Source organism: Pipistrellus hanaki (genome assembly GCF_964339955.1).
Source record: "Pipistrellus hanaki genome assembly, chromosome: 12".
NCBI lineage: Eukaryota > Metazoa > Chordata > Mammalia > Chiroptera > Vespertilionidae > Pipistrellus > Pipistrellus hanaki.
The window spans coordinates 21528673-21541204 of record NC_140514.1 but is presented as its reverse complement, the minus strand read 5'-3'; the positions used below and the strand labels follow the sequence as shown (position 1 = coordinate 21541204).

The following is a 12532-nucleotide window of genomic DNA, read 5'->3' as shown; positions in this document are numbered from 1 at the left end:
TTCTCCCAAACGGTCAGCTCGGAGAAACCTAGCTTTGCTATTGAATTTTCTTTGCTTCTTTACCATCAGCAACTTCCCCAATAGCCCATCTGACCCTCCTTCGTAAGATGAAGAGACAACATAGTGCAGCGGTCAAGGGCTCAGGCTCTGGAGCAGACTCCTGGGTCTGAACGTGGCTCCTTCAAATACTAGCTGTGTGACTCGGGGCAAGTTAACTTTACCTCTTTGCTTCTGTTCTCTGTTGTAAATGACAATGATACCATGTTTCCCCGAAAATAAGACATCCTCCGAAAATAAGACCTAGCGAGTGGAAAGATAAGACATCCCCTGAAAATAAGACCTAGCGCAACTTTGGGAGAAAAAATTAATATAAGACACTGTCTTATTTTCGGGGAAACAGGGTAACAACATCCATCACATTAAGGTTGGTATGGGACTAAATGATATGTGATAAAGTGCTTACATCAGGGCACCGTAAGTTCCCAATGAAATATCAGCTATCGTTGTTACTGAGGTTATTTCAGCCTCCTACGTGTTTCTGGGGTTTGCTAATTCCACTCCATTCCCCCATCACCTCATAAAGATAAGCTCCTGCTCCTCTGTTGACTCTCTCTCACTGTTTATGAGCGCGCGGGGCCACTGGGCCACTGGCGCGTCAGTGAGCCGCTTCGCTGTTCCCATGAGATAATGAATAAAAGAATACATGTTTTCCTCGGAGGCTTGAGCTCCGGGATCACACAGCTCTTGGCACAGTCTCCACAGACGTAAATCCGACTCGGAGCCACACTCATTCTGTAGATTGTGCCTCATGCCGGAAGGCTGTGGACAACTCCCTACATTTTTGATCAACACAAGGAAGAAAGCAGTGGGATCTCTGAGAGATAAGGTTTTACTCAGGGGCCGCAGAGGAGGCAGGAGAGGGCAGGGATGGCAGTGAAGAAAGCCCGGGACTTCAACGCTGCAAATATTTACCTCGTCGGGCGTTTCCTGTTTCTTTAACCCAGCACATTTCGTGATGATGAGCTCATGGCATCGCTTGTGGACCACGCAAGTGCACACTGCAAACAGCAAGAGATAGGGAGGCTGAGCGACAAGCGGGGGGAGGAAGGTTCTACCCATGAGTCAATCAGGCTTCTCAAAGGGTCGAGGGGAGCCATGCCCCTTCTGTCACTGGGTCTTAACGTAACACCCTACCCAGAGCCCTTTATGCAGTGGTTTCAAAGCTCTCGGCCATCCTAGCCATTCTGGTTTCCTACATGCTCTGGAGAAGAATGGGCCATTTATGTACAAAGGGCATCAGCAGTTTTCTCCAGTTCCAGGAGGACCCGTCAAGTTTCTTGCTTCTATGTGCCCAGGCCAGGAAACCATTTCCCTTCCACGCAGTACGTCTATCAGTGACAGGACAGCGTCTTGCTCATCTCAGAATTGCGTCAGGCCTGGCTGGTGTGTCAGGAGGAGCACAGCTGGAGGATGCGTGTTTTGTGGTACAGAAGTTCCTAAGCTTTTGATCTGGTTGTGTCCTTACATGCCAAGCATAAACATTTCCGCTCAACGGACTACTTCCACAAGAAGTGGTCTGGAGCTCTGTCTTCAGTGCCACAGGGCAGTGTGGGCAGTGAGGGGCTGAAGAGGCCAGTAACTGTGTGTGCACACACAACAATGCCCAAAAGGACCTACCCAAGTCCCCAGCCGTGAGACCCAAGCCACCCAGTGGCGTGGTGGGGAGATGGAATGGTCTCCCACACCAAACCACAGAGAACCTTCCACATGGCCCCATCACGTGCCCCCCCTTCAATCCTGGGCCACTTAACCTTGCATGGGTAGCCAATGAACTGCAAACAGAAGCTTCAATAACTTTGAGTGTGCTTTCAATATGTAAGAGCTAACGATTTCCAGAGTAGAGGCAAAAAAAAAAGAATCGGCAATGACCACTGGGGATGCTGCATAAAACAGGCAGGGGAGGGAGCATCCCCAGGGGTGAGAGAGTAAGGGAGCCAATGGGATACAGAGAACCTGGCGTGGTGCCTAGAGGAACCTTGGAGGGGCCTCTAGCTGATGCATGCGTCTCCCTAGGAAAGATGGGAGTGCTACTTGCAGACCGCTGGACTCCTGGGTCCCCGAAAATACACATACCGTATTTTCCGGTGTATAAGACGACCCCCTAATTTTACAGTTAATACACAGGTGTTAACTACAGAAGCTACACTGCGTTCTAGTAAAAAGCCTGCTCATATTGGCCAGAGTCAGAGAGGTGGTCTATTAAAAAAAGAACTGGTGTTGCCTCGGAAGGGGGGTCAGGGGGGGTAGTCTTATACAGTGAATATAGGCCTAAACCTATGTTTTAACTGTAAAATTAGGGGGTCGTCTTATACGCCGGAAAATACGGTACTCCCACATGTGCATGGAGGAATCATGGCCAGGCAGTGACAAAAGAAAACAGGGTCCTGCTTCTTCCAGGGGGAGCAGGAATGGAAACTGTGGAGAGCTTCTCAATGCCATCAAACCCAGCACACACTTCCCATGAGCATTAGCGGCATTAGTGACCGGGATGGGCCAGTAGGCCCCATGGGATTTAGTTCACACAGCACCTCTTACCTTGACATTGGTATCCCTGCTTTCCTATGACACCCCTGAAAAGAAGAATACAATACTGTAAGTAACATCACCCTTTAGTAGGTCAAAAACCACACCAAGCTACCGCCTGCTGGTCACCACCCACAAAGCACCATGCACGCTTGGTGTACCTAGCAGTGCCATTTCCCTCCCACTCGCAGGCTGCGCTAAAATGACTCCCTCACAGCCCATAGAGGGCAGCCTCAGCACTTGCAAGGGGTGCAAGGTTTGGTCAATGAACGGGCTTGGTTTCCTACACAGACAGCCGTCCCAGTGGGACCAGCAGTGCTCAGGAAGCCACAAGACCCGGGTGCTCTCTGTGGGCCTCGATGAGTCCCACAACCCTTTCCTGTGGGCAATCCTGGAAATACCTCCCTGGCCTTCCAGAAGCCAGCAGCGATTACAGGTTAGTCTGTGGCCAGGACTGGGAGGTCAGTGTGCCATTTGGGTGAAGGCCAACATCAGAAGTTCCTTTCAGGGCCAGAAGAGTCTCTCCTGGGGCCAGTTTAGGGTCAGCATGGACACAAGCCAATCAACTTGGCCTAAGCCCTGACCTCAGGGCACCCACACCCACTGTAACTCCTGGCCTGGTGGGAGGAGCCAGAAGGCAATCGGGCTACAACTCAGGACACCTGGAGCTCAGTGTGTTGGCCATGGGTTCAGAGGAGACCTGAATCTGTACGACTCAGCTTTCAGAGCCTCCGTCCCTCCAAACATGCAATTCATAAACACAATACAGAAAACTGGGGAGGAGGCCGTCTGTGGGTGGGAGCGGGGCGCTATGCCTGCCTCCGCTGGGTTGAGTCTGCTCGGAATTGTGTCACCTCAGCTCTCCATGCCAACCTCAGGGACAGGTCTGGAACACCACGAGGATGAGATGAGCCACTCCTGGATACCCCATCCTCCGAGGGCAATTCAAATGCTTCCCGGCTGGGTTCATGCTGCAATTTGGCCTCATTCACTCTTCCCCATGGGATCCAAGTGCGCTGGCAAACTCCAGCCAGCTTCAAAGCGCTCAGAGAGATTGCCAGAAAGGCTGGTGGAGCTTCAGAAAAAGCATGAGCTTTCGTTTGTGCTCACCAGGGGTGGGATCCGGCCTCTGACACCTCCCAGCTGGAGGAGTGCAGGCTAGTCTTGCTTTAATTTCTGAGCCCCAATATTATTGTTAGTGGAATGGGGTTCACAATGCATAGCTCAGAGGATACCGGGAAGATTTAATTAAATATTTCCAGTGCCCTATAGAGAATCTGGCATGGGGTAGGTATTCACGAAGTCTCCCTCCAATCCCCAAGGCCAGTGCTCCTTCCCACCTCCTAAACAGGCCTACTACTTACCTATCTCTGCTTATCAAACTCCTAGTCATCATGAAAGGAGATGTGCCACCTCCTCCAAGAAGCCTTCCCTGAGTACTTCAGCCAACGCTACTCCCTCACTCTGAAACCTCAGGATCCCAGCAGCACCAGTGTTACAACAGCTACCAAGAACTGCTTTGTATCAGCAATACTGGCAGTTGAGTATTTTTTAACTTTATTGTGGAAAAATTCAAACATATATGAAAGTAGGGAGATGGACCCTTATGGGCCCATCACCCAGCTCCAATAATGACCAATGCATGGCTGCTCCTGTTTCTTCTCTACCCTTAGCCCCTTTCCCCCCTCCTCCCACAGTAGTTTTTAAAACAAATCCAAGATTCATGTCATTTTACTTGTAAATAATTCTGTTTGTCTCTCTAAGGATAAAGATTCTTTTTAAAGAAACCACAATCACAGTACATTGCTGGTTATAAAACCTTCACTCCTTAAATGGGACACATGATATGATCCTAAGTACAAAGTTCACCAGGAACCACAGTTGCTTTCCATTCGTCCTCCCAAGCACCAAATCACATAGACTTTTTAGAAAAGTCTTCTGCGATTAAACAAAGGAGAAATAAAGCACATCAGAACTTTTTACAGTTTGTAATCTCCCAACGTCTCTGCCCAGAGAAGGCATGATTAGAAGATCCCAGGAGAGGGGGCCTTACCAGATAAAATCCCTGCAGTGGGAGCAGTAGGTGGGCTGCCGAAGGTAAGTGGCCATGAACTTGTGGCCGTTGACCTGGTGGACCCTGCGCCTGACGGCCCCCTGCCGCTTCCTGGGCCGCATGCGCTCCCTGAACACGCGCTCTTCATTGTCTTTAGGGGCTGGAGAAGGAAAAGAGCAGAAAGAGAACAGTCTGGGTTAGCACACCTAGAAAGCAACCTCCTCAGGGACTGCTGCTCCATCCTCGGGTACCTGGGCGTGGGAGGGGACGTGGAGGGCCGCCTTCACTGGTGGAGGGATTCGGGGTCTGAGGAGCCTCAGTGCTCAGCTCCAGTGAGACCACACGGGCTGGGAAGGCCCAGACTGTGCAGTTTCCAACACCAGCTGCACCCTGAGTAACCGTCCCAACCCCCAGTCGGCTCCAGGCATGGCTGCTCCACTCCTCCCATACCAGGTCGGTATGGTAAGGTGTGGGGTCAGAAGGCTCAGGGTTCAAATCTTATTGCAACTTCCGAGCAGTGTGACCGTGGACAGCTGGTGTCCCCTTGCCCAGGGAACATGGCTCTCTGTACTTGGAGTGACAGTGCCCACCCCATGGAGCCCTGTGGAGTCAGTGCTGTGACCTCCCTCTGCACCCAGCCACCTGCTCAGAGAAGTAGCTGCCTAATAAATCCGACTCTTTTGCCTCTTACCTAGACTGGGACACCAAGAGCCTTCTCCCAGGGTCAGAGGAGAGGGGAGTGTAACACTACGAAAGCAGACAGTTTCTATGGTAGCCGCCTACAAGCCAGGAACCCAATCACGCTGGCATCTTGTTGCCAGACTTCTAGCCTTCAGAACTAGCCTTCAGCCCGTGGTCCTTGGTTAGGGCAGCTGAGCTGAGTGAAGCACTGATGGCAATAGCTAGTGCTTATCGAAGACTTACTCTGTTGCAGACCATGTTAAGTGCGTCACACGTGGTAACCCACTGAATCTGCACAACGAGCCTAGGTAGTGCATTTCGCAGGTGGTGCAAACGGAAGCATAGAGAGTGTAAGCGACCTGCTCTTGTCTGCACAGCACTGAAGTGGTGGAGCCGGGTTCTACCCCAGAGAGCAGGGGAGAAGCCAGTGCTTCACTGTGCACACGCTGCTCGGAGGGAGGGACAGCCCCTCTGTCTCCAGCCAGGCCCCAAGCTCTCCTCGGAAAAGAGCAGCCGCTGTGGCTTCTCTGAGGGCAGGGGAGGCAGGCTCTGAGCCTGCCAGGCTCCTGGAAGGTCTCCTGCATGGCACAGCTTAAAAAGCACTGGGAAGGCTCTGTGTCCTCTAATAACCGCGCCCCCTCTCCCCCCGCTCCCCCCCACACACACACACACACACTCATCCCGCCATAACAGTGTCGCTCCTGGGGGGAAGGCATCACCCTTCCCCAGCCTCTTTGAAACTAATATGTCCTGCAGTGCAGATCATGTGGTGAGCCAAAGGCTATCCAATGCAAGGGTGTCTTATCAATCCAGAGAGGGCAGTAAAGCTGAGTGCGAGAGGCAAGAGCGGCCATGCATGTCTAGGGGGCTCTTAGGGAAAGCAGCCTCCGAGCAAACCGGAATGTTGTGGACCCGGAGTGTATCCTCAGGAATGCACAGACAGGGATGACACAGGTCAGTGTGCTTGGCCCCTGCCTCCCAGCCCGCAGTCTGCCTTCCCTTTTCAACTGGTGCTTAAGGTCTCAGAACGTCTGACACTGACTTCCTTCTGGGTGTGGAAGGCCACCCCCTCTTGCCCTGCCACAGCCTAGGGGTCGAGACCAGCTGCCCAAATGCTCACACAAAGACCTAGTTCTGTTTACACACACACACACACACACACACACACACACACACGTACAGAAATATGGCAATCATCATTCAATTGTGCAATCATAGGTGATTTTCATTTCTGCCTCATACTTTTCACTATATTTAGAATATTCTACTATTTTTGTAAACTGGAAAATAAATGTGGTAACTTTATTTATTTATTTTTTAATATATTTATTGATTTTGTACAGAGCGGAAAAGAGAGAGATGGAGAGTTAGAAACATCGATGAGAGAGAGTCATCGATCAGCTGCCTCTTGCACACCCCCTACTGGGGATATGTCTGCAACCCAGGTACATGCCCTTGACCAGAATCAAACCCGGGACCCTTCAGTCCCCAAGCTGATCTCTATCCATTGAGCCAAACCGGTTTCGGCAAAATGTGGTGACTTTAAAATACACACGAATCTTTTCAGCAGCCCTTCCTAGCCACAAACCTTACCTACAAAAACAAACCAAAACACCCCGTCCTGGCAGCCCAAGGCCAAGGATGGGAATTCTCTTTGTCAAAGGCGTCCTTCCAATTCCTTCACAGAAGGATTCGCCAAGGAGTGTATTTAAACAGTAAGGCAGCCCCCTGATGCAATTTAATTTACAAATCCCGCAAATGTGTTAGTCATTTTGATCCTAGAAAACTGTATTTTCAGTGAAGAGGGAGATGAGTGCAGTCTAGTTTTCTCAAGGGAGCACTGCTGTCAGGGGGAGGTATAGTCGTCCCCGAGGGCCTTACCCCTTAACTTTTTGCAGAGATGACTAGCCACCTGTGCTTACTTTGGTTTAATAGGTAAATACAGCAACCAACTAATTTAACTCCATTTACCTTTAAAGATGGCTTGGAGAAGAGTGCCTACACCTGGACGGGGGAGAGGGCAGGTGAGACAGGGAGCCACGGATAAATCCTGCTAGGTCAGGCTCTGACGGGACTTCCCCACAGGGTTCTGTTGCTCCTGCCCATCCAGACTACTTTGTTAGTCAAGTCTTATGTCAAAGGTGTGGGAAAACAGAACGAAAGGAAGAGCACAGCAAGCTTCAAGTTCCCAGTGAGGTCCCCAGACACCCACTGTGGGCCAAACAGCAGGACAGGCAACAAAAAAGGGGTGGGGGCCCTGGCTGTGGAAATAGCCCCAATAGCGCATCCCTCTGCACAAAGCCTTTGTTCTTAGGAGATAAAGCGAAGCAGAGACGTCCTCTGAAGCAGCTACGAGATCCTCAGTAATCCCAGCCTCCCACAGCAATCCAGGCACATGTCTGCTTGGTCTGATTCCTCTATGAACTTCAAACTCCTGGAGCTTTTACACCAATGAATTATCTTACAGCCCCCATGCTCAAAAGACTCTGACAGGTTGCATGCAGGTGGCAGGAGCAGCAAAAAGAACCCACACCTTGCAGTTAGTGTTCTGTTGACCTAACCTCACCTGCCCCTTTTCCTTGGGCAGAGACCTCTCAGACATGTCCAGGGAGCACTCACTCACAGACACAGGAGTGGCAAGCCCCAGTGCCAAACCTGACACCACCTTTTCTGCCAGTCTAATGACTGAAGGTCTCCGGACTCTGCCATCAGCTCCCTTACCCTGCCTCAGCTCCCGCACAGAAAGGGAGCCAAGGGCAGACTGAACACATGAGGTCAAGGGCACCCTTAATCTCAGTGCTCTCTGGATGCCTTGTGGGTTAGAAATACCCACCAGGGAATTTCTCATCGGCCCAGGCTAATGCACCTCTGGATGCCAGCACTTCATTCCAGGGTCTATGAAGAAGACTGCCAGACCCAAGCATCAACTTTGCCCAAGACCCTTCACCACACTGACCAATGTGCATGACCCGCCATCCCTGGGCACTGCTGTCATTCCTCACTGCAGGATGGTCACAGACTTTTGATGTTCAGGGCACACAGGGCCCTTCCCTCAAGCAAGTATGCTTTGGGGTCGTCTTTATTGATTTATTTATTTTTTTACTTCCCCTTTTTGACCTCTTTCTGTCAGTGTGGTTAAACTCAGTGCTAGGAGACTGTCTGCCCCAACTTGCATCGTGTCCTCCAACAAGTCATTTAATCTCTTTGAGCCTCTGTGTGTTTTTGTTTTGTTTTGTTGTTGTTTTTTTATCTATCAAGAGGGGGTCATGTAATGGCTCTTCCTGAACCCCAAGCTGGTACACTTCTTTCTCGCTTACTGGAGCAGCATGACACCTCATTACTGAGGGAGAGTGAAACAGCCGCACCCCACTCTGCAAAACCTACCGATAGCCCTTGTTGTCCCCACCCTGCTGGGGCCCAGCTGCCTCCAGATGTTCCACATCTGCCACTGTGAGTAAAACACAGAGTCAGCAGTCCCTCCCCTGGCCCCATGAGGGGCTTTAGAAAAACAGATTCCATCCCCAGATTTGGAAAACTGTCAGGAAGGCTGGGCTGGGCAAGGATCCCTGACTCAGCACCAGGCCAAAGGCGCCAAGAAATGTGCCTAGTTTGAGGAAAGGCGGGGGACCTCCTCTGAAGGGTAACCCACACAAATAATGAATCTAGCCCTCAAGGCAGGTAATTTCACATCCTGAAGAAAACAACTCAATCACCCTGGTATTTTTGTCTAACTAGCGGTCAAACCTTGGATATTTTTCAGAAACTGAAAAATAACAACTACCACTCTTGGGGCCCTTGCCATGTGCTGAATACCATTCTAAGCATCTTACACCCATGAAGTGCTATTCCATACACATGAGGTACTGTTCCATACACGAGGTTTCGTTCCATATACATGAGACACTGTTACATACTCATGAGCTAGTATTACATATACATGAGGCACGACTGCATGCCCATGAGGTGTTACCGCATATTTATGAGACATTATTAGATATACATGCGGTACTATTGCATATCCATGAGGTATTGTTCCATATACATGAGATATGTAAGCGACCTATATTCATCCTCTAATGCCATGAGGTGGTAGTACTCTCAACTTACAGGAAAAGAAATCAAGGCTCCAAGGTTAAATAACGAAATTGGTGAAGGTCAGTCACACAGCCAACCAACAGTAGATGTCAGTTCCAGAATTCCCACCCATGCCTCCTGAGGATCGTAGAGTGGCCTGAGTCCCATGGTGCCTAACTCCAAGTATGGAAGTCTCCTCCTGCTGCTGCTCACCTGCTTCTCCTGCTCTCATCTAGAGTAGGGGTGTCGAACTCAATCAGAGAAGGGCCCAAAATCTAAAATCCAGCCTAAATCGCGGGTCGAATGGTTTACTGAACAGTCATAAACTGACAATGTCATAAACTGACAGCGGAGTGCAGTGATGACAGCGTGGTGCGGGCCACATTGCAAGGCCTGGCGGGCTGGATTTGGCCCTCGGGCCTTGTGTTTGACACATGTGATCTAGAGACTTAGAGGAAAGGGGACTAACTGATTCATGGGGCACCCACACAGTGGGATGTAATGCCATGGTTACAAAAGCATATATGCTAAGTCCACCAAGAAACAATCATGGGAAAGGAAAAACAAGACATGTATATAGTTTGTATTGGCATTAAAAAAAGAGAGAGAGAGAGAAGAATAAATATACTCAAACAACATAGGCAAAAATACATGTTGAGGATTTCTGAAGGGAATGCAATAATCTTCATCCAAAATGTTTATTATGTGGATATTATGTAGACGCCAGACACTGTTCAGGGCATAGACCCTTGGCCACCAGGACGGACCATGGCCACTCTCTCAATGATTAATTCTCAGCTATTCTGGACTTGATCCTCACTAGACAGCCTCCATTAAGAAAGCAAGCAATTACCCTGACATCCCAGACCGCTGTGATGGGAGGGAGGTGCTCCTGACAGGCGCCACATGGAACCTCTCCCAGCAGCCTCTGAGGAGTTAACTGTCCCTCTCAACAATTCTCTGGTTTGATTGCATGGCCTTATCCCCCCGCCTCCCCTCCCCCCCCACACACACACACACAACACAACACACACCAAGATCACTAAAAGGAAAAAATAAAATTAAAAGCTAGGTGCTGAAAACCAAAAGAGCAGTGCCCTTTATTTTGTATTTGCCATGAGAAAAACAAGCTCTAATAGGCTCATGTGAAATAAATGCTTCATGACAGTTTGAACTACTAAGTAAATATTTATGTGACGCCGAAGAATATGTTCCACATGTCATACTCACACAATACATTAAAGAAAATTCCTGTTCAAAACAGGAAAGAGGAAACAGCAATGAACTCCCCGAGAGAGATCACCCCATGAATCTGTATCTTCCCAGCCCGAAAGCAGCGCCTGGAACTGTCTGAAGGTGGTGGTCCCCGTGCAACCCATTCAGAGGGCACGGGTGGCCCTTCAGATCAGCAGCTCAGGTTTCAGGTAAACCGTCCTCTTCTCGCTCTGATCTGTTCTGTGTTCATGCCATGCTAATGCTCTGCCCACTTATTAAAACAAGCGCAAACTGAGGTAAAACACAGTGATGGCTGGACCATGGGATGATCATCCAGGAAGAGTCCAAGGGAGAAAGCAGAGGGCATCCCCCCACAATCCCACCACGCACACATGGACAGTGGAGAGCAGGGATTTCCTGAAGCAGCAAGTCTGCTTGCCTCCTCCCCATCTGTACTCATTCATTCCCTTCCTCCTGCCTCCATCCATTCAAAATGACATTTGGGAGCCACTGAAACTTGACTGTATGCCTCTGGTGCCCAGGAAAATCACTACTTGCCAGAAGGAAGCCACAAGCAAAACCCCTCTGGGCAGACCTGCTGAAAGCTCAAAGAGCATTCGGAGCCTGGGAAATCAGCCAAGTGGGGCACCAGCCAAGGGTGGGGCCGGAGTCCGTGCTGGTGCCAGGGATGGGCCTGTGATTCATACAACAGGAAACGAAGCTGTTGCTGAATTCTTGGGCACCTGAGCCCTGTGGAGCTTGTGTCCATGAGGCCATGTTCTGCCCATTGTTCATGTTGCTAAAATCCTATATTACACAATGCTTGAGGGAGAAGTGACAGAAACCCTACCAGGGTGTCTGGCTACTCCCACATGTAGTAGGGGGTTCTGGGCAGTGGGAGTGTCAATGCCATGTGAGAACTAGCACCCCCTCAAATACATAACAAGCCTTTAAATTTTTTTTAAAAATAAGCCCTGCAAGTGCAAGGCCTCAGTAAGTTGGGTAAAAACTCAAGAGTTGTTCCTCTCCAAGGAAATCTTCAGTAAAAGGCAGAAAATGTATATGATCTGAAGGGAAACCAGAGGATATAACAAGCCTTTTAATGCCACCGGCACCTGAGTCAAAAGGGTTAGGGTCATTTATTGAAAGCCCACATTTCTCCTGTGCCGCTGACACCAGCCGCTCCACATTACCAGTCTACAGCAGGCAGCATTCAGGGAGATTCGAGCAGAGTGAGCTAAAACTCATACCCTCTAATGGCCCAGTGGCCCCCACCTACCTAACCTGGACTCCAGTCAGCTTCTCACATGTAGTGGCTATCCGGTTTCCCCAAATACCACAACAAGCAAACTTGTTAGTCTCCCCAAATGTCTTTGCAAAGGTGGTTTTGAGTTTCTCACTAATATTTTAAAGTTAAAATTTAAAAGACCCTGGCCCATCCCAGAGAGAGCTGGAGTCCTGAGCAGGGTTCCCAGGAGGCTAACCAGGTAGGTATTTCCTGTTACATTCGATGGGAAAGGAGAATTTCAGTTAATCAGAAGATTATAAAAGAAGAAAATAAAAGGCAATGAAAGAATGGTAAGACAAGGGAGATGAAAGAAGATGCATATTAAGTGACAAAGTGCAGGCTGGAAAATTGGCTAAATGAACTCCACACCTTCTCAGGAAGCAGATGGATTTGTCTTAAGTAACAGAACCTCCTCTCCCCAGTGCTTGGGTCCATACTGACCAAGACGTGAGCTCGCCTTCCTCCGTCCACCCTCCTTCCTAAGCAGGGCGCTGCGGGGTGGAGTTTCCCTAGGAAGAGTAACAGGGGAGCGAGGCCCAAGGCTTTCTGCAGAAACAGCTATAATGGCCATAGCTCTTGCAGAATTTATACCATTTCCCTTATCAAAACCTGCCTGAATTAAACTTTTTCTTACAAGT

At 49.7% G+C, this 12532-nt stretch overlaps 1 protein-coding gene across 2 annotated transcripts in view; it reads right to left on the bottom strand.

Annotated features, from left to right (window-relative positions):
* Positions 1-12532, bottom strand: part of PRKCE (protein kinase C epsilon) — a 436087-nt gene that overhangs the window by 151676 nt on the left and 271879 nt on the right. For both annotated transcript variants that reach the window (XM_084901004.1, XM_084901005.1), the window contains exons 4-6: positions 4637-4796; positions 2596-2630; positions 973-1058 (exon numbers count right to left, since the gene is read on the bottom strand). In XM_084901004.1, coding sequence (XP_084757130.1) covers positions 973-1058; positions 2596-2630; positions 4637-4796 — 281 coding nt within the window. The remainder of the gene's footprint in view (positions 1-972; positions 1059-2595; positions 2631-4636; positions 4797-12532) is intronic.